This window comes from Stegostoma tigrinum, chromosome 13, assembly GCF_030684315.1.
Source record: "Stegostoma tigrinum isolate sSteTig4 chromosome 13, sSteTig4.hap1, whole genome shotgun sequence".
Lineage (NCBI taxonomy): Eukaryota > Metazoa > Chordata > Chondrichthyes > Orectolobiformes > Stegostomatidae > Stegostoma > Stegostoma tigrinum.
Window position 1 is genome coordinate 56,718,938 of NC_081366.1, and position 19,398 is coordinate 56,738,335.

At 40.1% G+C, this 19,398-nt stretch overlaps 1 protein-coding gene across 3 annotated transcripts; it reads left to right on the plus strand.

Moving 5' to 3' along the window:
- The first annotated feature begins 537 nt into the window (after positions 1-537).
- On the plus strand, positions 538-19,126 carry pwwp2a (PWWP domain containing 2A). Of its 3 annotated transcripts, XM_048543486.1 has the most exons (4): positions 831-946; positions 1,825-1,935; positions 7,475-9,151; positions 16,748-17,468. In XM_048543486.1, the coding sequence occupies exons 2-3, from the start codon at positions 1,889-1,891 to the stop codon at positions 9,135-9,137; spliced, it is 1,710 nt and encodes a 569-aa protein (XP_048399443.1). In that variant the 5' UTR covers positions 831-946; positions 1,825-1,888; the 3' UTR covers positions 9,138-9,151; positions 16,748-17,468. The 3 variants fall into 3 exon arrangements, with proteins under 3 accessions (XP_048399442.1, XP_048399441.1, XP_048399443.1); XM_048543485.1 differs by lacking the exons at positions 1,825-1,935; positions 16,748-17,468 and adding an exon at positions 18,487-19,126 and having other exon boundaries at positions 538-946; XM_048543484.1 differs by lacking the exon at positions 1,825-1,935 and having other exon boundaries at positions 539-946.
- Positions 19,127-19,398: the final 272 nt, after the last annotated feature.

Genomic DNA, 19,398 nt, shown 5'->3' on the forward strand with positions numbered 1-19,398 from the left:
ATTTTAGAGTTTTCAGCATTATATAATGTGAATTTCAGTTTCTCAGCGTGCTTAAAATTCAATAAACGTGCGAAACTTTTCTCACAACGCTTACGGAATTCATCAACAATTGCATTTAACTTCCCAAGACGTTTTGAAATGTCCTTAAAATAGATCACATGTAAAGGGGTCAAAGATTTGCTCTCACAGATGGGGTAAAGCAAAGTAACTTTTCAAAAGTACAGTATTACGTTGCTAATAGTTATCACTTAAATCTTGATTTCGGTGATACGAATAATATACATAATTGCCAAAAATCGATATTAATTCCAGTCCATTGCAAAGCAGTCATAACCTTACTTATACCTGGGTGCCCGATAATTGACAAGTAGTCCAACGAGTCAGAAACTGCTGTAAGCCTCGGAGGCGAAGATGATTGATTGACAGCTTGTCTCACCATTCACAAATCTCAGAACGGATTTGAGCGACGCATGTTCTCATGACAACGCAGCAGCTATTTCAGGACCAATCGTGCAGCATCTCGTGCCCGAGCCTCAATAGATTGACAGCAAATCCGACAATTCGTCGCAAGTACAGGACAATAGGCCGCACTAACGACAGTTGATGGATAGTTCGACGACACGAATCAAAAGAAGATGACTGTTGATTTGGACCAATAGGAGTGTGGCATTGAGGCGGGCGGTACTGCAAGGCCTGCCCCGGAGCCAGGCCGGGGAGCGGTGGAGTGGGTGCAGAGGAGAAACGGCGCTCAAGAACGGGCAGGAAGCAAAATGGCGGCTGCGGGTGTTGGTGTTGGTGCTGGTGCTGCCGCCGCCGCCGCCTTGAAACTCCTGGCAGGTTCCGAAGTTAGGGTAACGGTGGATCACGTCGTGGACGATGCTTTGGTAGTGTCCCTGCGTTTCGAAGAGAAGCTTTTCTCAGGGGTTTTAATGGATATTTCTAGAAGGTACGGGAAAATAAAACACAAAATAACGGGTAGAAAGAGAGAGAGAGAGAGAGAAGAAACCTCCCTCCCCAGAGGCAGGAGCGGCCAGGAGTTTCACCTGGAAAGTGGGTGATGGGGCAGGTGAAATGTTAGTAGAAGTGCCCACCCATGGGCCTAGGGCACCTTATCTCCGCGCTCTGCTGCATCTGGAGCTCCTGTGGTCGTTGCGTTGCCAGAAGACGTGCAGAGGGAGAGAGGGGTGTTTGTGGGGGCACTGTCCTGCCCTGCCCAGGCTCCAGCAGCAGTCACCCACCCCGCCCAAATTCAATGCATCATGTTTCTTCTCTCTCCTCTTTCCCCCCCCCCCCCCAACTTTTTTCATAAAAAGGTAGAAATGCAGAGAAAGAGAGTATGAATCTCCTCCCCAGATGCTTTTTAAAAAAAAATTGTTTGGATTTGCTACTTCAATTTAGGGGTTATCGCCATCTCTCGAAAGGTTAATAACGTGGTTTTATAAAATGAGACAAGTTCTATCTGCAGATTTTAAGGAATAACTTGAAGTATCTGTAACTCTCTTCTGCAATGATTTTTTAAATTCCCATTAAATCGCTCTAAAATGAATTTTGAGTAACTGGTAACATTTGAGTGGCAGGAAGAAAGTGCTGTACCTCGACATTAGACAGGGTTTGTATGTATACGTTTGAAACAGTGTGATGCAGTCTCGTTCACGTTAGAAGTTAGCCAGGCTAATAAATACATCTTTTTGGTTATACTTGACAATGTATGTCTCTGAGCACAAACTTTGGCTCTACTCTTCTGTTACAAAAATACAGGTTGAGCACCTTATTACTCATTTAGGTCAAGTTCTCATCTGACTCAAGGTTTTTTCTGGCCTCCAGACTTGCTTTCAAAGTCAACCTTGCTGTGCGTCATCTCCCCGTCTCAATCCGGTGACAGCCCAAAATGCCCCCCAACAAGGGGGATGGATCAAGAGTTAGGAAAATCTTCTGGTAGGTGGGGCATCTTAAACCTCCCATGCACTGTTGAAACCAGCCTATTCCCAGAGAAGAGAACAATTTAGGGTCCCTGCTACATTTCTTAGTGTAACTTGTTTGTATTTTTTATGTGGGATGGTAAATTTTTGGGTGTAATATCACTACTTCGGGATATTTTCTGGGTATTACAATAAAAGGTTGAATGATGGGAGGTGGTAGCAGCATAATGGTAACAGCACTAGTAATCCAGTAATCCAGAACTCCAGGTTATAATGTTCTGAAGGCATGAGTTTGAATTCCATCATGGCAAGTGGCAAAATTTGAATTCAGTTTAAAAAGTAAATCTGGAATTGTAAAAAAATGCTAGTCTATTAATCACTTAAAAGTGCAGATGCTGGAAATCTGAAGCAAAAACAAACCACCGGAGAAACTCAGCATGTATGGTAGCATCTGTGGAGAGAAATAGCTAACATCTTTAGTCTCAGTTCTGAAAAGACTTGCTGGACGCAAAATGTTAACTCTGCACATGCTGCCAGATCTGCTGAGTTTCTTCAACAATTTATGTTTATAATTTCTGTCATTAAAAAGTCCATTATTGATGACCTTCAGGGAAGGAAATCTACTTTCCTTGCTTGATTTGGCCTACATATGACTTCAGACACAGAGCAATATAGTCGCTCAACTGTCTTTTGAGCAATTAAGGATGGGCAATAAATGCTGGCCTAAGCAGCCACGTGCACATCTTGTGAATGAATTTTTGAAAATGTGCCGGGGAATTAAATGTTTTATTTCAAACAGCTATCGTCAATCTTTACTACTGTTATATCAGTTATTCTTTAGCCAGAAACTAAGGCACCAACATCAAGAGCAGCCACCCACTTCTATCAGTGTGTCATATGCCATTTCTCATTACAGCCACCCTGTGTCCTTTGGAGTGATTTGTTTAAAATTAAGCTCTAAGAAATCTGGATTCAGACTAGGAATTATACACTGAGTAATTTTCCCTGACTCCTCAACACCTGTCAACTATCTTGCAAGGCACAAATAGGAATGTGATGGAATACTCTTCATTTGTCTGGATTAATGCAGCTCCATTAAGACCCTAAGCTCGACACCATCAAGACAAAAAGTGCATGACTGGCATTGCATCCACCACTGATGCATAGTAGCAGCAGTACGTAACACTTACAAAATGCGCTGCAGAAATTGTAAAAGAGATAATGGAAACTGCAGATGCTGGAGAATTCCAGGATAATAAAATGTGACGCTGGACAAACACAGCAGGCCAAGCAGCATCTCAGGAGCACAAAAGCTGACGTTTCGGGCCTAGACCGTTCATCAGAAAGGGGGATGGGGTGAGGGTTCTGGAATAAATAGGGAGAGAGGGGGAGGCGGACCGAAGATGGACCAACCTCCGGATACAACGCATCATCCACCGACACTTCCGCCATCTACAATCCGACCCCACCACCCAAGACATTTTTCCATCCCCACCCCTGTCTGCTTTCCGGAGAGACCACTCTCTCCGTGACTCCCTTGTTCGCTCCACACTGCCCTCCAACCCCACCACACCCGGCACCTTCCCCTGCAACCGCAGGAAATGCTACATTTGCCCACCACACCTCCTCCCTCACCCCTATCCCAGGCCCCAAGATGACATTCCACATTAAGCAGAGGTTCACCTGCACATCTGCCAATGTGGTATACTGCATCCACTGTACCCGGTGTGGCTTCCTCTACATTGGGGAAACCAAGCGGAGGCTTGGAGACCGCTTTGCAGAACACCTCCGCTCAGTTTGCAACAAACAACTGCACCTCCCAGTTGCAAACCATTTCCACTCCCCCTCCCATTCTTTAGATGACATGTCCATGCCTCCTGCAGTGCCACAATGATGCCACCCGAAGGTTGAAGGAACAACAACTCATATTCCGCCTGGGAACCCTGCAGCCTAATGGTATCAATGTGGACTTCACCAGTTTTAAAATCTCCCCTTCCCCAACTGTATCCCTAAACCAGCGCAGTTTTTCCCCTCCCCCCACTGCACCACACAACCAGCCCAGCTCTTCCCCTCCACCCACTGCATCCCAAAACCAGTCCAACCTGTCTCTGCCTCCCTAACCTGTTCTTCCTCCCACCCATCCCTTCCTCCCACCCCAAGCCGCACCCCCATCTACCTACTAACCTCATCCCACCTCCTTGACCTGTCCCCTCCCTACCTCCCCACCTATACTCTCTCCACCTATCTTCTTTTCTCTCCATCTTCGGTCCACCTCCCCCTCTCTCCCTATTTATTCCAGAACCCTCACCCCATCCCCCTCTCTGATGAAGGGTCTAGGCCCGAAACGTCAGCTTTTGTGCTCCTGAGATGCTGCTTGGCCTGCTGTGTTCATCCAGCCTCACATTTTATTATGCAGAAATTGTAAAGTCTGCTTTACAATGTGCCTTCCAAATTCACTACCTCTAACGTCCATGAGGACGAGGCAACAGACACATGTTTCACCATTAACTACATGTTCTCAAAAAAGCCTCTCACCGTCCTAATTTAAAATTTTGTGATTCCTTCACTGTCACAAGGGAGGGGATTCCAAGATTTCAACAGTGGTGGTGTACCTACCCAAATGGACTGCAGTGGTTCGAAAAGGAAGGCTGCTAGCACTTTCACATGGATAATTACGGTTTAGCAATAATGCTGGCTTGGCCCTTGAAGTCTTCATCCTCAAATGAATTTAAGAAAAACTGCTCATTTATTTAGCATAATCCATTGTCTTCGGCTTTTCTGATCAGTCTCAGCTGCCATAAAATAAAAGAACCAACTTCCCTCTCAAGTACATTTTTAATTTATAACAATTCAAAACGAATGTTGAAAGGAGGATTCTTTAAAGTAACTATTTACTCCAGTTACTGAAACTTTATATGAATTCTATTTAAAACTTATTTTTGTCACAGTTTAGAATTGGTTTTACTGGCCGTTTCACCCCTATCATTGCCAGGAATGGTATTTTGGGAGCAGAACCAACAAGCAATTCTGTGAGCCAGACTGCAGTGACTAGTGCTACAGTAACCTATATATAAATATAATATTGAGAAATGCAAATGGTCACAGGTAAGCTTTTTAAGCATTTGTCCATACAAGCCAAATTTGCATTTGTGTACTATACAAAATTTCATTACGTAGAAACATCCTGTTTGTTAACAAATCTGGGCCAGTCCATCCTAAAGTACTACTGTCTATTGTCACATTATTGACGTTCATAATAGTGATGAAGGAAGCAAACAATTGGAATAAAATCCTTCAGGGAAGTTGAACCAAATTATAGGCCTTTTTCCAAATAGGTTGTTTTTCCTGAAATGTTTGGGTATCATTTGAACAGGTATAGATACATCACCGTTTCATCACTAATGTTTTATTTCATTACTGCATCTTCTGTAATGAAGACTTGATCTTTCCAACATTAGGCAATGTTTCATACCCCATGTTCTAGTAATCAGCTGTTTTTTGAATGGTTCGTTTTGGAGACTTCTACCACTTTGCTGATATTAACTTGCCCATTTATAGCTGGTGTTTCACCAGCATTTGGATGAAAACCATGGTCTAAAGCTGGCTTCCATTTTGCTGTGGTCAATGCCATTTATTTTGCTAGAAAAGTGAAAGGTTGAAACGTGATTTTTGGAAGAACATCAAAGGTGAAATTTTTATCTATTCTAGAAATGGATGTAATGAGAATTGATGCAGTTTTTTGGCTTATTAGCTTCGGGAAAAAGTGAGTGAAATACTAAGATTATAGGGCAAGTACATATTTGATGTTATTAATCCAAAAATATGCTACATGTTATTTATTATTGTCATTTGCAGAATCATCTACAAACTGCTTTGATTCAGTGGACTAGCAAACATTCACTTTTTCCCCCATCCCTATTTGTAGAATCATCCCCTATTTGCTAGTCGGCAGTCAAAGTAGTTTTCAGTTCCATTAATCTGATTTGAGACTTAGGAAACCTGTTTAATTGCAATTGTATACAGTTTTTTCACTTGAAATTGCAACTTTAAAATAGATGGAAGTATGAAAGAAAGTTGAAGTGAAAGTACTGTTTGTAATTAGTACAGAAAAATCATAAGTGAATTAAAAGGTTAGAGTAGGAATGAGTTGTCCCTGATTTCTTCTGTTCGTCAGCATACAGAATAATTCATAAAATGTATAGTATGAAAAGAATCATTGTTACCTGACTTTGAAGTATTAATACAAAAAGTTAGCATTTATTTCAGAACTGCTGAAGAACTATCAGAAATATTTTAAGAAATTTGGGTTTGATCACACTGACCAGTGATGAGCTATCCAGCATTAAAATTCTGTTACTATAGCCTGAAGTTGGAACAATCTAATGTAGTTTAAATTAATCCCATCCTCTGATCATAGGCTGGTATATACCTTTTAACTAATCATTGCCAAGATATGAAAATCAGGAGTTGGATTTTTTTTAAGTTTTCACCTGGGAGAGGTGGTGTGAGGCTAAGTATGACATTTTGATGGGCAAGAAGGGGCAGGGATTCAAGAAAAGAAAAAAGTCTGTTCTCAACTCTGCCACCACAGTGGACACTTTCATCTTTTATTGTTTGATTTTTATGATGGAGAGTCCAGAATTCCTTATGCTAGACATCAGAGCGCGAATAAACAATTTAGCAGGTAGTTATTTTTGAACAAAGCACCATTTATAAGAATGTGTATTGAGGCCAATACTGAATTAACCTCCAATTGCAAGTTATAATTAATGTATAAATAAAATGGAATTAGGGAGGTCATATTTAAAAATCACTGGAGGAGATAATTATTGATCAACATTCTCGCAGCACTTAACGGTTCAATGCAGTATCTCCATTTTGGACTTTAATTGCTAGTTCAGAAGTGAAAGCTTATTTAATCAGAAATGTTGTAAAGCATTGTAAATTGTGGAAAACTTGACACTGCAATTGTCATATCCCACTTTGTTAAATTAAAAAAAAAACTTACCAGGTAAGCAAAAAAAAAGTCATTTACTGTAATGTTCAACAAATTTGCACAAATCTCTTTTCTGGATATCACTGTCAATGGAATTGAACTTCAATCTGCGAGGCATCTTTTAGGTTTTGATTGGTGTAAGACCTTGAACGAGAATAAAGTTTTCCTTTTTGAAAGCTATATTCTTGAACTGTTTTGGTTTATAAAGAGGTGTAATTGGATATTGTTGAATGTTTATAATCCTGTATTTGCATGGCAGAAGAGGAGCAAGTCCATTTCAGTTGCGTATCAAAGCTAGTCCCTTCTGACTTTCCTTAAAAATTGTAGCTCTAGACTCTTTTGTGTGGTATGTTAAAAGTTCAATGTCACTTGTGTTGCACTAAAATCTGCAAAATGGTATTTTTGGCTTTCTCATTTGAGCTGAAAGATATCTGAATCACTGAAGAATACAAAAAGTGTGTTGCTTGGAGATGAATGCCTTTAATTGTGGTAGTAAAGTTGGAGCAAAATGTGAAAACCTGATTATAGGACTGAATCCATTTGTACTATGCCTTCTCAGGTTTGGGCCCTATGGAATTCCTGTGACTGTGCTTCCAAAAAGGGACTACAAGGATAAAACTGACTTAGTGCAACTTCAGTGTGAACCATTCCAGCAACAGATCCAACAAAGTTCAAAATCTGCAGGTACTTGTGAAGCAGCATCTTTGGTACCCTCTGCACATCCTAGTGTGGTTGAAAGCCTGTGGACTGCCAAACCTGCACCGTTATTTTATGAAGGAGCACCTTACCCTCCTCCACTGTTTATTAGACACACATATAACCAGTCCATACCTCAACCTCCTCCGAGAAGGATTAAACGACCTAAAAAGAAAATGTTCAGAGAGGAGTCGACTTCCATAATGAATTCTATTAAACTCCGACCAAGACAAGTTCTATGTGATAGATGCAAAAACAGTATTTCTGCAGATAAAAGAGAGTTGAGGAGGGGTGGCAGCACAAATGACACATCTCGAAATGAGGACAAGAAACGAAAAAATGACAGTGCGCCTGCTATGTCTAAAAGACTAAAAACAGATCACAAACTGGAAGCAAAAATGCCATATGATGGTCAGAAAAGAAATACAGTCATTAAAATTTCAAATCTAACTACAGGCAAAGGCAAAGTAGTCAAGATTTCTTCTCAAGTACATAGTTCTAAAGTGCAGTTAAATCCCAAAAAAGTGCTACAGAACAAGAATGTAGATCACTCAAAAGCCAGGGAAGTACTAAAAATGGCCAAAGAGAAAGTTCAAAAGAAACAGCAGGAAGTTTCATCTTCTGGTAGTACCATTCCAAAAGTTCATTTTACACGGCGCTTTCAAACGACCAACTCCGGCTCTCTCCCTCCACGGATTCGCTTAAAGCCACAAAGATACAGAAATGAAGAAAATGACTCTGTTTACAAGGCTAAACTTGATAGACTACGCAGCTGTAAGACAGCATCCAAAGCGCCGCCTCGCTGTACCTCTTCCCGCTCAGCAGGTGAGCAGCCTTCTGAAAAAGATAGTCCCACAAAAGGGTTGGAACAGTCCACTGATGAGAATAAAGACACCAGGGAAATAAAATGGCCTTGTGAGCAAGATGAAAAGCAATTGGGGAAAAGGGGCAGAGGAGGCAATATAACTGTTTATATGACCTACAGTCAAAATAAATCCGACTCTTCTGCCTTTTCAGTTTGTAGTAGTGATAGCGCAGATGATATAAAATCCTCCAACTCAGAATGTAGTTCTACTGAAACATTTGACTTTCCTCCAGGCAGCATGCATGTACCTTGCTCCTCCTCCGCAAAAGAAGACAAGCTCACTAATTCCTTGAAAGTGAAAGTCTTTACCAAAAATGTCTCTAAATGTGTGACTCCAGATGGCAAGACCATATGTGTAGGGGACATTGTTTGGGCCAAGATTTATGGCTTCCCCTGGTGGCCTGCCCGCATACTTACTATAACTGTGAGCCGGAAAGATAATGGCTTTTTAGTAAGACAGGAGGCCAGAATTTCATGGTTTGGGTCCCCGACAACATCTTTCCTGGCTCTTTCACAAGTCTCCCCGTTTTTAGAAAACTTCCAGTCACGGTTTAACAAGAAGAGAAAGGGCCTTTACCGCAAGGCCATCACAGAGGCAGCCAAGGCTGCAAAGCAGCTGACACCTGAGGTGCGGGCCCTGCTGACACAGTTTGAAACATGAAAACATCAAAGAAGGTAGGCAAGTAAAGTGGCTGGGGTTCCACTAAAGTGATGCCCAAATTTTAAATATGTATAACTAACTGTAAAAGATCAAGTTAGGCTCAGTGGTATAATGAATGCAATTCAAAGTTAATTTTAAAATGAGGATGGCTACTGGCTATTATAACACTAAGGGGGTATAAATCTACTCACTTTATCAATTTTCAGCATTAAAGGCAGGAATTTGGTGGACAAATAAACCAATCTTAAATCCAAGACCCTAATTTCTTTATGCCCAGTTGCCTTAAACATTTCACAAGTTGGACATGTAGGAGCTGAAACCTGGAAGGACTGTGTGCTGGCTGTTTTATTATGGAGTTCCTGTCCTTTTGAAGAGAATGCTTAAGATGAAATTTTTGTACTCTAGACCCGACAGGGAAATGCATTTAAAAATTGGCTCCAAAACAGTCAACACATCGAGACAGCCCTTGTAGTTGTTACTTTACCACTTCTAAAAAGCTTCTTTTTCAAATTCTTTCTAGTGCTAAGGATCAAAATGAGCATGGAATTGATTGGTGCAGATGTACTTTGGGCAACTTTCAAGTGCTGTTATTTGGAATATAGTCATGTTAAAACTGGAGGAAGTTTATTTGTTCATTGATAATTGTCTCAAATATATACTGTATGGATGCTTTACCGTGATTTTCCTGGTTATGCTTTTAAAAAAATACTTTAAAACCAATGTCTAAATCAGTGATTCAAGCTGGGTAGTTTGAAATGAACTATTGTCAAAATGTGGGTTAGCTGACACCAACTGTAGACCATCTATTTTGGATGTGCTGTTGAAAATGTTATTGCAATGAAGGTTTGAATTCATTTATCCAAGAGATGGATTTAAAGGATTAGAACTTTAAAAAAAACTGCAATGATTGTTACAAAATTAAGCCATCAAATCAGGACACAAACCTCCCGTAAAACCAAATTATCACTGATACTTATAATGCTTAGCACATCAGGTAGCATCTGTGGGTTGGGTTAGGATGGATGAAAAGGGCCCTTGTGGCATTGTGGGTGTGTCCCTACTCTGGGCCAGAAGACCTGCCTTCAAGTCCTACCTGCACCAGAGTTGTCATAATATCTCTGAACAAGTTGATTAAAAAATGTGGTTGAAAGGTTATTAACCTGAAACATTACATATGATGTACCTGACGTGCTAAGTGTTTTTTTTTGTCCATCTTCCTATTTAAGTGATAAGATGGGGAAATGTACAAGCTATCATTACATGAGCAACAATGAAAACAGTTTATCTTTTGCTGGAAAGGAAAGGAAAAATGTTGCCCATGCTTTTTGTCTTGCACTCAACAGGAAAAATGCATGATTTGAAATTACCAATATTCACAACGATTTACACAACAGGAGAAAAGGTTGCTGATTGGCTGAGTTACTACCATTGAGAAAGCAACATGGATTTGCATAAGCTTTCCAAGCTCCTGGGTAGTTGCTAAAAGATGTAAGGTTTGAACATAGCAATTTTATTTGTAGAAAGCTGGTCTACCTTGCTTCTTGGTAGTGCTACAATCTCTGATTGATAATGTAGCTGTTAGCACACTGTGTTCAGCAAGTGCTACCCAGTTGCAGAATCAATAACCTATTGTTTTGGATTTTGTAAGCTTGGGCATGCTAATTTTTTGAAGGAAAATCTGTTAGATTCTAACATTATTGGGATGAATTGCCTTATGCACCAAACATGTCACTGACATTGAAATTAATACATTGCTGAATTGTGTAACTGGCATCCAGTTAGTGGAAAATACGACCTGCTTTACAGCTTGATAATAGCAGGTACACCATTTAACCTGAAGTTCAAATTTTTGCAATACCTTTGCACAGTAATAACAGAAACCTGGCTTCTTTCAGGTCCATTTACAAGTTTCTGACAATAGTGACCTGTTCATTATAGTTGCTACCCCCATAGAATGCTGTGCAACAGTTTACAAATTGAGCAAATGGCTACGGTCTCATTTACAAAATTTCATCTGAAGCTGCTGACTGGTAAAGGTAGGTTACTGTCTAGTAGACAGTAGTGGAAAACATCGTATCAGAAAACAAATTGTGAAGCTGGATGAACACTGCAGGCCAAGCAGCATCTCAGGAGCTCAAAAGCTGACATTTCGGGCCTAGACCCTTCTTCAGAGGGGGTTCTGGAATAAATAGGGAGAGAGGGGGAGGCGGACCAGAGATGGAGAGGAAAGAAGATAGGTGGGGGTAGGTCAGTCCAGGGAACACGGACAGGTCAAGGTGGTGGGATGAGGTTAGTAGGTAGGAAATGGAGGTGCGGCTTGAGGTGGGAGGAAGGGATGGGTGAGAGGAAAAACAGGTTAGGGAGGCGGAGACAGGCTGGGCTGGTTTTGGGATGCACTGCGGTGGGGGGAAGGAAGGCGGAGGGGACGAGCTGGGCTGGCTTTGTGCGTGACTTGAGGTGGGAGGAAGTCCCAGGCCCCAAGATGACTTTGCAAATTAAGCAGATGTTCACCTGCACATTTGCCAATGTGGTATACTGTATCCATTGTGCCCGGTGTGGTTTCCTCTACATTGGGGAAACCAAGCGGAGGCTTGGGGACCGCTTTGCAGAACACCTCTGCTCGGTTCGCAATAAACAACTGCACCTCCCAGTTGTGAACCATTTTAACTCCCCCTCCCATTCTTTAGACGACATATCCATCGTGGGCCTCCTGCAGTGCCACTATGATGCCACCCGCAGGAACAGCAACTCGTATTCCGCTTGGGAACCCTGCAGCCCAATGGTATCAATGTGGACTTCACAAGCTTCAAAATCTTCCCCCACCACATCCCTAAACCAGCCCAGTTCGACCCCTCGCCCCCCCCACTGCAAGGTCTAGGCCCAAGACGTCAGCTTTTGTACTCCTGAGATGCTGCTTGGCCTGCTGTGTTCATCCAGCTTCACACTTTGTTGTCAGTGATAGAAAAGTAGTAGGTTTAGCAACAAGCATGTTGAGGAAAGGGATTAGCTCAGCTTATCTTTGTGGTAGCTAATAACTCAGTTACACTTGCTAGAAACAATATACAGGCAGTTTTCTGCAAAACAATGCAGTATGTACAAGTCTTAAACCTTCTACTGTATTACCGAGAGCATGGGAGCTAATAATTCCTGGCACCCTTTTACTCCTGCTCATAAGTAAATAATTTGAAATTTGTCCTAATGAGTGCAAAATTCAAATTCTGTAATGACTGAAACATTGCAACTCAATCAATTGCCATGTTTGCCTTTATCACTGACTGCACTTTGAAAATACCTGGATTATTGGTTGTAAAAGGGCATTGTGATATTCTGTAGTCTTTTAAGACACTACATAAATTAGAGCTATCTTCATTTCCAAATAATGTTGGTTCAAGTAGCGAAACCTCTGAACACTAACGAAGAGTGATGAATGGAAAGAATGCAGAATCTTTGTTTAATACAGTGGTAACTTTACAGCACAGATAACAACAATGAAAATATTATTGCAACAGTTACCGAAATCCATTTTTGTGAAAAGAATAGTGAATTCCTGCTGCTATCTGAACATAAGACACAAGCAGTCGATGTTAATACTAGCAAATTAAGCTCTTCAATATGCAGAAGCCCACTGATCAGGTCACAGCCAACTTTAAAAAGGCCCTATATTTGCAACTTTTTAGCTGTTTTGCAGCATCATTCATGTGTTGACCTACATATGATAGTAGGTTCCCTTCCTGCACAGAAAACTGGAATTAGCTAAGTTCCTTTTTTAAAACAATGTAAATAAATCTTTCCTCTTTCCTCCCTCGCCCCCCCCCCCCCCCCACTGGAGCGTATCACAGTATTATGTCACTGGGGACTTTTTTAAAAACTGGGAGTGAGATGACAATTTTGCATGCCATTCAGGGCTTCTGACAGAAATTCAGCTAAGTTCATAATTGCTGGATTGAGTCAAGCAAAATCCTTTCAGGCAGGACACTTGGTCAGCAGATCAAGATTGTTGAGCAGAGTTGAAGACTAGAATTGTGCCACCCAGTCCCCTTGCTGCTTGATTTTATATTGCATTCTATTTTATTATGCTTTAAACATGCAAACTCAGCTTGCAAGTGTGTATAGTACTGGACCAACCTCTGTTACAATGTAGAGTAACATTTTTCTCAATGTTTCCTCTGTAAAATATTGCCAGTTCAATGATTAAACTTTATAAATGTCAAATGTGCAGAGCAATAACCATCTTTGAATATTTCTGTTCAAATTATTACTTTCAAGGTATCAACATTACCACATAAACAGTTATACTTTTGAATTCCAAACTAAATTTCAATTAGTTAGGGGTTAAGTTCTTTAATCTGCCTACTTTAAACCCCCACCCCCTGCAGTTAGATGGTGGTTGAGCTGATAGAAGGTGCATTATATGCCACAGTTCCACATGCAGCCTGGAAATTGGGCCAGGTTACAGAAAGGAGAGAACATGTAGACTAATGCCAACATTGAGGTGAAGTACTACTTAATTATCTTAAAGTTTGTGTTGTAGGTTGTAATGCTAACAAACGAAAAATGTGCTGCACTAAGTGAGCATTTTTAAATGTAATGACTGACAATGAAAAGTGAAAGAATTTGGCTTTAACTCTTTGATATGCCCCTTTTAATAGTCTGGAAAAGAAAATGGCTGCAGTAAGATAATCCTTAGTGCTGTTTGTTTTGCTAACTTTTCACAAATATACTGTGCTGAATTAAAATGGAAATGATCAGAGTGCATCACCATCATTCAAAGTTTTTTTAAAAAATCAGTTTGCTTTGGCAAGACAGTGCATTGCTGCTGAAGGGAATGTTATGAGTTACATTATCGATGAATCAGTAAAAGTATCTGCCCTACTGCTTTGAATATATTGCATTTGTAGTGTATGAAGAAAAGTAATTCTATTACTGTTGAAGTTCTAGTCTAGGTGAGAGAAATAAACCTGCATATTTTAGCACTATCATACTTTTTTCAAATGAAAACTACAGGTGCTATCAAATCAGTGCTACAAAGCAATATTTGTTGGCCTAAAAAATTCCACATTATAAAGGCCTGCTCAATAATAATGAAATAGCCTACAAGTCAGGAATAGTTTGTCTGAAAACCTCAGTACCACTGGTTTTTGCATATAATTGCCCCTTCTATACATCAGCATGGGCCCTTTGGGATGTTGGGGGATGACTTCACTTGGTCTGAACAATCGTGAAAGCGAAGGTATTTTCAGCCCTGAAGAGTCCAATATGTTGATTTCAGGCCTTATAGGCCAAAAAAAACCTTTGCTTGGCCTGAATGAACCTAGAAATGAAGCTTTTTCCAGAACTCTGAACTCAGCATGTCTACAAACATGTTCAGGCCTGCTTTCAAAAAGACCGACAGTTTTTGTCTTTTTGGTTTTCAGACAAGGTTAGAAATCACACAACACCATGTTGTAGTCCAACAAATTTACTTGAAAACCTGTTGGACTATATCCTGGTATTATGTGATTTCTCCCCTTCCCATGCCAGTTGAATACTGGCATCTCTGTATTATGGTTTTCAGACATGCTGATAAAGGATACCAACCTGTAAATGTGTAAATAAAGCAAACTTTTTGAAATGGAGGGAATGTTCAAATAATGCTGGTGGAAGTAAACCAATGCACACAGTCTGGACACTGAACTGTTTAAAAACCAAAAAGAACTGCGGATGCTGATAATCTTTTCTTGGGTCTTCATGTAACACAATGGTATTGCAGGAATGAGCATGACGTTTCCAGGCAGTTCCTGCCTTCTGAACGGTGACCATCAGGTTAATTTCACAACTAGTCGCGCTTCTCTAATGGAGCGGTCCTATGATACTGTAGTAACTTTAAAATGAATTTTTATTTGAATATAAAATAAAATCAGTTGGCAAAAAATAAAATATTCAACACCCACACCACCACCTAAACTCAATCTGAAATACTGTATTTAGTCTCCCTCTGGTTTCTTGTTTCTGTTGTGGGTGGCATTGCTGCCTCACAGCACCAGGGACCCAGGTTCAATTCCAATGTTGGGCAACTGTCTGTGTGGGTTTCCTCCGGGTGCTCAGGTTTTCTTCCGTAGTCCAAAAGATGTGTAGACTAGGTGGACTGGCCTTGCTAAATTACCCATAGTGTGCAGGATTGTGTAGATAAGGCAGATGGGTCTGGGTGGGATGCTCAAGGGTTGGTGTGGACTTGGGCCGAAGGGCCAGTTTCCACACTAGGGATTTTGATCATATTTATTTAGCAAATTGCTTTGTCTCAGGTTCTGTACTATATGTGTAATGCATGATTTAACAATAAATAAGTTTTAAAAACAAAGTAAATTTTGAATGTCATACGTTTTAACATTCTACTGTAGTTTCTATGGTACTTCAGAATTTCAAGATGTAATGATGCACCTTTTGACCATAAGAATATACATTTGTATGCATTCAGGCCTTGGGAGGTAAGTATATCAGGAAGGGCAGAAAGGCTGTTAGATGAGAAATCATTCACCTAGCCCTATACAACCATGAAAGATCAAGTTTGACCTATACCGTCCATGGATAAGTATGCACATTGGAGTTGAGAGATTGAGATGAATGGAAGGCAGTCAAACAAATAGCACACCCCTGATTAACAATATATTGGAATAAGTCACTACCTTCAGTTGCTTGTAGTAATACTGTTGCATGTCTGGAAAATCACTGATTTTTTTTTCCCTGAAACTTGTAACGGAATTACACGAAAACAGAGGATTGTCATTTGTATACATGCTGAACTGAAAACTGGACAGTTGTTCTTGCTGAGGTAGTATTCTCTATACAAGGGAACTGATGGTCAGGTTTTTATTAAAACAATTTTTTTTGTCAACATTATACCCTCCATTTGTAGAGAATGTTTTAATTAATATTTGTAATGTGGTGTAATTTAGAATACGTACTAGGCATGGCACTTGATTTCTATTTCTGAAATACCACCTAGTACTTAGCACTTTTATTGTGCAGTGGTTGTTTTCTTTTGTCCATTAGATCCTTTTCTCCCCCCCCCCCCCTCAAAAAAAGAGAAAAAATTACTGAGGGCAACTTCTCACTTGGTTAGCAGTTTATGATATTTACACTTCATTTTCAACTTGCAGCTGTGATTCGTAACCCAATAAAGCTATACACAATTTCTTAAAGTGCCGTCAACCTTCTGGTTATGGTTGAATAACTTGGGAAGATACATTTGTCCATGTTTTCCCACTCAAGTCTGAAGAATTGTAATTCTGAGTTTTAGTGCATGTTTTTTTCTGTGCTCGGTGTAGACGTTATTGAATTTTTTGCCAACTATTCCTCTATTTAAGGCTGATGTCTACCTCTTCCCCATTAAAGTCATATCAACAATAGGTTATGATCTAGAAAAGAAGGTCTCAAAACCCATTTCACTAGTATGCACACATTATCAAGAGGTGACATCCATTTCAAACAAAATCACAATAACTGATCTGTACTTAAATGTGGTGTCTTGAATAGATTTGACCAGCAGCTATCATTTTGACATGTAGTATTCCTGTTGTGATTTGATGGAATTATATATGTATTGTTTGACTCTGTTTGTTTTCCCTTTTTAGCCTGTCGACACTAAAGGTTCTGGCTGCTATTTCTTAAGATGTCCACTACACTGCCATTTGTTGGGCTGCAACATTCAGACACCCAATATGCCATCTTGTCCAGAGTTTGTGGGGAGGGTTGCTGGAGGAAAAAAATTGACTGAATAGTCATAACTGAAATAAACGTGACACTTGTACCTATTGTACATTGCTTTCTCACATGGAAAATGGAAGATATTTTTTAAAAAAGATTTTGCAATTCTTAATGCATGTTGAGATTTTTCTGACATAAGTATATATGATCCACTTGAAATGGCGAATTCTTTCTTAGAAATTCTTTTCATGTGATGTGCCCTGTTTAAAATGTGGTCACTGGATGAGTCCACAGTTAAATGAACCCAGACATTTCTTACAAGTACTGTAGTCCTTTTTTATTTTTATATAAATCCTGAGAGTTGGATTTTAATTATGAATTCAGTTTTAGAAATTGAACCATTTGTCAGGGATTTTTTTTACATGTAGTACTGTATTTGCTCTCCACTGGTTTTGCTTAGTTGCTTAATATTTAAGCTATGGTCCACATTTTAGTTTTGTCTTCATATCAAAAGGAGCCCAATGTCAATTATTTTGTGGACTTGAAGACCTTTTTAATTATGTGATTCAGCTTTAAGGTTTGCATAAAATTGAATGTTTTAAGAATGTGGTGTAAAACAATATTCAAGAGATTAAAATTTAGATTATATTATGGTTGATGTTGGGTCTTTTATGGGGAACTGTTAAGAAAACAACAGATGAATGAGATTCACGTGGCCCAGAGTATGCTCCAAGAGATATTTCTTGATCTTGCCTGCAGTCAGTAGTTCTGAGATTTTATTTTAAATTGAGCAGAGACTCATCTAGGTATGAGAACACAATGTTACTCTAAAATCTGTTTGGGTTTCTAATGATTTAGGTTACAGTGCTGATGACCAGAACCAGTAGAAAGTTTCATTCATATTTCATTAATTATAATTCTCCTCAAGGTTTTCATGGTTCAGTAACTAAGCACTACTATCCACTATCACTATATGCCCTCACCTCTTCTTTTGCTCCAAAACAAATCTTTTGGGAACCTGTTGGAAAAGATTCAGACGAGTGCCTTAGTTTCACGACAACCTAGACCATAAAGTCATGTAGGTATTTCAGAAAGTGCCAAAGTAGGGCAGGCCTCATCACTGAACAGCATGAGCATATATTCAAAGTACCAACTTCACTGGATGTCTAAGAGATAACAGCTACAGCTTTCTTTGAAGGTAGTTACAAACTTGTACACACATCTGCAGCCCCATTATTTGAAGGAACCCACATCAGATGCCCTCAAAATAACTACAGCCCAAATTTCTCCAGGGACACATTTCAAATTCCTAAGCTATGTCTATGTATGTATAGTTGATAAAATGGCCTCTTCAGAAGGGCCTTTAATCAGATTCTCAGCAGATATTGATGGCCAAGCAAGTAGGGCACTTTGTCTTTGGGGCTACAGGTACAGGTTGCAATCAACTGAATCACAGTTTCCACTCCCTTAACATGCATATTATTGTTATCTATGACCACCAGAAAATAATTATGTAAAACATGCTTATTTCCCATAGACCTTTCCCAAGATATTTTAAGGAACTCTGAGTTACCACAACTAATTTGGGGATATACAGAGCTTGGTGCGATGATAACAACCTCTCTCTGAATGTCAGCAAAACTAAAGAACTGATCTCTGATTTCAGAAAGAGAAACAGAACAATGTCCCTATTAACGTTAATGGAACTGAGGGTGGAGAGTCAAGTTCCTCAGAGTGAAGATAACCAACATGTCCTGGACTTCACACGGACATTCAATAAGGCACAACAATGCCTCCTCTTCCTCAAGTGGCTCAGGAAATTTGGCATGTCTATAAGGACCATCACCAGCTTCTACAGATACGCCACTGAAAGCATATTATTTGTGTGCATAACAGCCTGATATGGCAACTGCTCTGCTCAGGACTGTAAGAATCTACAAAAGATGGTGTACACAGCCCTGACCATCATGGAAGCTAACCTTCCATCCATGGACTCAATTTACATGGCTCGTTGCCGCAAAAAGGTTGCCAACATCAAAAGACCCATTGCACACCAGAAATGATGTGCAACCTCTTCTATCAGAGAGACGATACAGAAGCCTGAACACTTGCATGAGCAGGTTCAGGAACAGCTTCTTCCCAACTGTTATTAGACTGACAAATGGACTCTCTAGCCTTAAATAATGCTCATCTTGGTAACATTGATCTCGCCTAGTGCACACCCTGTGAAATGTAGCCTGTATGTCTCTAAGTCTTTTTGATTTTTACATCCTTGCTTAGAATGATCTGACTGTGCTGCTCGTAAACAAAGCTTTTCACTGTACTTTGGTACACGTGACAATAAATCAATCAATAATTTGAGTCCCACACCCAAGTTCATGTTTGCATTCTGTGTGATGAGGGCAGTCCCCTCAGGTTGTGGCTCATGACAGCAATCGCCACAGTCTTGAAGAAACATTAAAATTTTTTTAAATCAAATTGTTCAGACACGCTATGACAGACTTGAACCTTGGCATCAAGAGCCCCCTTAGGAAGTCGTATACTGATGAACAAGGTCAATTATAAGACAGTACACCAT